The sequence below is a fragment of the Penaeus chinensis genome, chromosome 13 (assembly GCF_019202785.1).
Source record: "Penaeus chinensis breed Huanghai No. 1 chromosome 13, ASM1920278v2, whole genome shotgun sequence".
Lineage (NCBI taxonomy): Eukaryota > Metazoa > Arthropoda > Malacostraca > Decapoda > Penaeidae > Penaeus > Penaeus chinensis.
Window position 1 is genome coordinate 31,641,631 of NC_061831.1, and position 5,000 is coordinate 31,646,630.

The following is a 5,000-nucleotide window of genomic DNA, read 5'->3' on the forward strand; positions in this document are numbered from 1 at the left end:
ATTCATTCATTTCTGAAACTGAATCACGGTCGTCTCTAAGTCGATCTTAATAGCATTTTTTTTTTTTTCATTGAATGTGATGTCAGCTTTTCTTGACGATTTCAATTTATTATTTAGTGCGTTATGTCTAATGATCTCGATGAAATTAGAAATTCCTTTTCGATCACTGCTATTGTGAAATAGTTGTAGAGGTGATAAGAAAATCTATTAATAATGACATGCTTAAGTAATGAGTGAGATATAGACGCACTTTTTTTTTCTTTTTTTTTATCTTTGTTCAATGTTTAATGAATATTATCCTAGTTACTTCAATATGCAGTCAGTCAGCTCACACACTATCACTTGATTTCCACATTGATAATCAGAAGAATAGTGACAATATCAAGAACAGTAGGTTCTTTTATTATTATTGTTATCATCATCATCATCACTATAATAATAATAATAATAATAATAATAATAAGTATTATTATTATTATTATTATTATTATTATCATTATCATTATTATTATTAATTATTCATCATCATCATCATCATCATCATCATCGTTATTACTGTTATCATCATCAATATTATTATCATCATAATTATCAATATTTTCATTATTATTAATATTGTTATTATCATTGTTATTATTATCACTATTATTTTTTATGAAGATTATTATGATATTATGAATATCATTGTTAATATTACTATTACTAATACTATTATCATTATCATTATTATTGTTATAATAATGGAAATAATAATAATAGCAATAATAATAATGATCATTATTATCATTAATATTATTATTATTATTATTATCATTATCATCATTATTATTATTATTATTATCATTATTACTATTTTTATTATTATTATTATTATCATTATTACTTTATTGTTATTATTATTATTATTATTATTATCATTATTATTGTTATCATCATTATTATTACAGTCATTAGATTAACTATGTTTTTTTACTGTTATTATCACTATTTAAATTGATATTATCATTATTATTCCTATTTTCATTATTGTTATTATTATTATTTTGATTATTATTTGATTATTGTTATTATTATTATCATTACCACCATTAGATTATATTATGATGATAATGATTATTATTATTTTCATTATCATCATATTATAGCCAGTTTTATTATTATTTTCATCATCATCATCATCTTCATTTTCATCACCAACAATAAAATATACCATTTGTTATTATTATTATTATTACATATTATCATATAATCATATTCTCACTATCATTATTATTACTATCATCACTAATATCATCATCATCTTTATTTTCACCATCATTACAGTGTTTGCTATTATGTTTGCAAGCCAATCAAAATTTGAATTTTCTTGATAGTTTGTTTTAAAAGCAAGTCGTTTAGTTAATTTCATAAATCATTTCCTTGAAGTGTTATAAGACGTTAATCACGAGGTAAGTTTCTGATTTATTGGTCATGTATTTAAATTCATTTATTTTGTACTGGAAGGCTGCTCTACTCATTTCCTTAAGTGAAACTGTTTCGATTATTGCGAAATTATATGAACGATTTGTTACTCTTAGTAGATTTGTTTCAAAATGTCGATTTGGACGTAATCCTTGTTGGCAGACTGACTCAGGCAGCTAGCAAAGTCTATTACTAATAATGAGTCAAATTATTTTTCCTCATTGTTTATAAGCTGGATGAGTGATTGAAGATAAAATAGAGAAAGAGAAAGTAGACTGAAGATGTGTGCTGTGTAATTTATTGCTAAAAATTTGTTTAGCAATGTACATATTTTGCACGGAAATAAAAAAGTGAGTGTAAATAAATGACCCTATTAGTATTCTTTATAGCATTACGCTCAAAATATCAAAATGATAATGTTATAATTTATGTGTTCTGACAATAGGAATAACCAATTTTTAGGTAATGCTACTGAAGCAATGAATGTATGGGCTGCTTATAGTTACTCACTTATATAAACAGGATTTATTCTGGGCATCAGTCTGAAGTATTGAAACAATAATGCAAATCATGATTTGGAATCGTTTTAAATAATGCACTGAGCTGTCTTTTTTACTTGACAGTGATTAAGCAGGAAGAAGTCTTCCAGCTGTATCTTGCCAGAATACATGTGGTGGAGGTTTGTTCTCCTTTGCTGCAGCAGTCGCTTCCAGCACGCTGTTTAACTTCAAACTGCCCCATTACATGTTCCGTGCGCAGATTAATTCAAATAGCAGCGCCATTTCAGGAACGTATACGGCGGCATTGTTCATTTTTCTACCTTAACGCGGTCTAGTTCTGGTGAGTTAACCATGGGAGTAGCCATCACCGGCCATAGTGTGATCAGGCAGCGTTTCGTGGTCCTGGAAATCGCATTTGCCGATGTACCTGCGGATTTAACCTTTGTGTAATTCGTAGTACTCCCGTGTTTACTTTCAATATACCAGGTTTATATATCCTTTCGATACACTAGTTATATATATATATATATATATATATATATATATATATATATATATATATGTATATATATATTTCACAGTTTTGAACCCTTTATGTTGTTTCATGATTTATTAAACTCTTTCTGATTGTCTAATGTGGCCTTCCTGTTGTTTCTCTCAGCATAAACTATTGTTTCGATCTTTCTGAAGAATCGGCTTATTTTGATTATTTTCTTGATAATGACTAAATAAACTCGCTTCTAGTTTTTTTTTTTTTTTTTTTTTTTCCTTGCGTTCCCGATTAAGTGCTTTATAATGTTAAGTTGTAAGACCCTACCACACTAGCACTTGTTCCGTTAGTTCTAGCCTTTCCGTACGACCTTTCCGTTGCAAATGCTTGCTGCGTCCCAAACCCAATTATTGTCCTTAAATAAATATTAGTACAAAAGGGAGACTACTATAATGTAACATGTAATATTTACACGAACTTCTTCAATTTTATTTATCGGTAAAAACAATCTAGAAGTTTAGGTCCATCGTAGCACAAGATCAAGACGGAAATTAGTCAAACAAAAATTCGTTTCCATCTTCGTCAGGGAGCATGCATGCGGAAAAGCTTAAATTCACGTGGAAATGTGAAAATGACGAAAGAGTGTTTATGTGATCAGGCTTTTGCATGATCTTCACACAGCTGATGTTTCGGTATTTCTGTTCTCAAGTGAATATATTGAAACATGTTATCATTATTTCTATTTTTCTGTGCTAATTATTAATATTGCTATCACAATCCCCTCTATACTACCGTTATTACCATTTTACTAATGATGAGCAAATGACCATAATCGTTATCATTATCATATTATGTTGGAAAAATACATAATTACTGTGATGATACTGATGTGAATTATGTATGGTTTATTACTTTACTGTCTTCTGATACAAAGCGTAAATGTACTTATAGCATGCAGTACATTATTGCAGTTACTATGTGAACATACACTAAAGGTATATTATTCCATTTCCTACAGTGCCGCAGCGTAATCAGCGGGGCTGAGGGAGAGATCACCGACGGCGGCCTGAGTGTGGATGCGAAGTGCAAAAATGTTCGCCTCGAAGTCAGAACAGGCGAGCCGGTGGTGTTTAGCTGCTCCGACTTCGCTTTCTTGAAGGGCAATCAGTCTTATTGCATGGTAGTCTCCTGGAACAAGAAGGGGAAGAATAAGAAAGACAAGGGGAAAAAAGACAAGAAAGAGAAGAAAGAAAAGGGAAAGAAAAATAAGAAAGGGAATGGAAGAAAAATGTTACGCAGGAATAAAGTGAAGGTGGCCAGAAAAGTCAATGGAGGTGAAGTCACTAAGATGCCCGGGGGTCCACGTAGAGATGAAAGAAGCGTGTTCGAAGGAAGTGCGGAGGGAACAGCAGTGGGAGCCCCGGCAGAAGGCCAACTCAGAGGCCCGCTCAGCCTCCTCCTGAGACGCTACAAAAGAGAAGGAAAGTGGCTCAAGGAAGCAGATGGCAACGGGAGGGGGGAGGGGGGGCGGGGCGACACAATGCAGGATGATGGCGAAAAAAAAAGAAGGGAAGGTCAAGCCGGGAGAAAGGAGGTGAAAGGAGAGGAGGCAGAGGAGGATGGGAAAGGAGGAAACGGAAGGAGAAGAGGAAGGAAATTAAGAGCAGACGGAGAAAAAGGTAAAGCAGACAAAGGGGACGGTGAAAGGAACAGGGGCAATGAAAATAAAACAGAAACGGTTGATGAGAAAGGAAGACCGAGAATGAAAAGTAAAATGGATCAGAGCAACGGCAGCGGGACAAAGACGGACGATGAAGGAGAAAACAAGGGGGGGAATGGAAGAGCATTAGGGAAAGAACCAATTAAGATAGAAAAAGTAGGGAGTGAAAAAGAAGGAAAGGACAACACAGGGGGCAAAAGGAGACGTCTAACTGGCAGAAGGAAAAGTAATGGAAACCAAGATTACGGCAATGGAAAGGAAAAGGCCGGTGGGGCAGACAGAACGAGAACAGGAGGAAGAAGGAAAAGCAGCAAAAACAGAGCAAAAAAATTGAGGAAAGGGAAGGGAGGCAGGAATGCGCACCGAAGGAACAAAGAGAAAAGTGGAGAAGGAAAATTAAAAGGTAAAGGAGGCAAATCGAAAAATAAAGGAGACAAAGGGAAAAATAAAGGAGACAAAGGGAAAGGGGATAAAGGTAAAGGAGACAAAGGTAAAGGTAAAGGACACAAAGGCAAATGTAAAGACCAGGGAGGGAGAGGTGAGGAAAGAAAAAGAAAGGGGAAGAAAAAAGGGAAAACCTTCATCTTCTGTGGCGGCGACATTCCGCGAAATGTTCGACTGCAGGGCGACAAAGTGTCCATCGAGCTCGTGCCGGGCCAGAGCGGCGGCGCCCACGAGGACGACCACGACGGCTGCCACCACGACGACCTCGATGGGGCGTCCGCCGAAGACCTCGATGGAGCGTCCGACGAAGACCTCGATGGAGCGTCCGACGAAGACCTCGATGGAGCGTCCGACGAAGACCTCGATGGAGCGTCCGACGAAGATA

General features: G+C 34.9%; 1 protein-coding gene across 1 annotated transcript in view; it reads left to right on the forward strand.

Moving 5' to 3' along the window:
• LOC125031665 (spore wall protein 2-like) overlaps nucleotides 1-5,000 on the forward strand; it is a 9,742-nt gene that overhangs the window by 4,505 nt on the left and 237 nt on the right. Inside the window, exons 3-5 of the mRNA XM_047622550.1 lie at nucleotides 3,470-3,956; nucleotides 4,185-4,435; nucleotides 4,796-5,000. The exon at nucleotides 4,796-5,000 is cut by the window's right edge and continues 45 nt beyond it. Of these exons, the coding sequence (XP_047478506.1) occupies nucleotides 3,470-3,956; nucleotides 4,185-4,435; nucleotides 4,796-5,000 (943 nt within the window). The remainder of the gene's footprint in view (nucleotides 1-3,469; nucleotides 3,957-4,184; nucleotides 4,436-4,795) is intronic.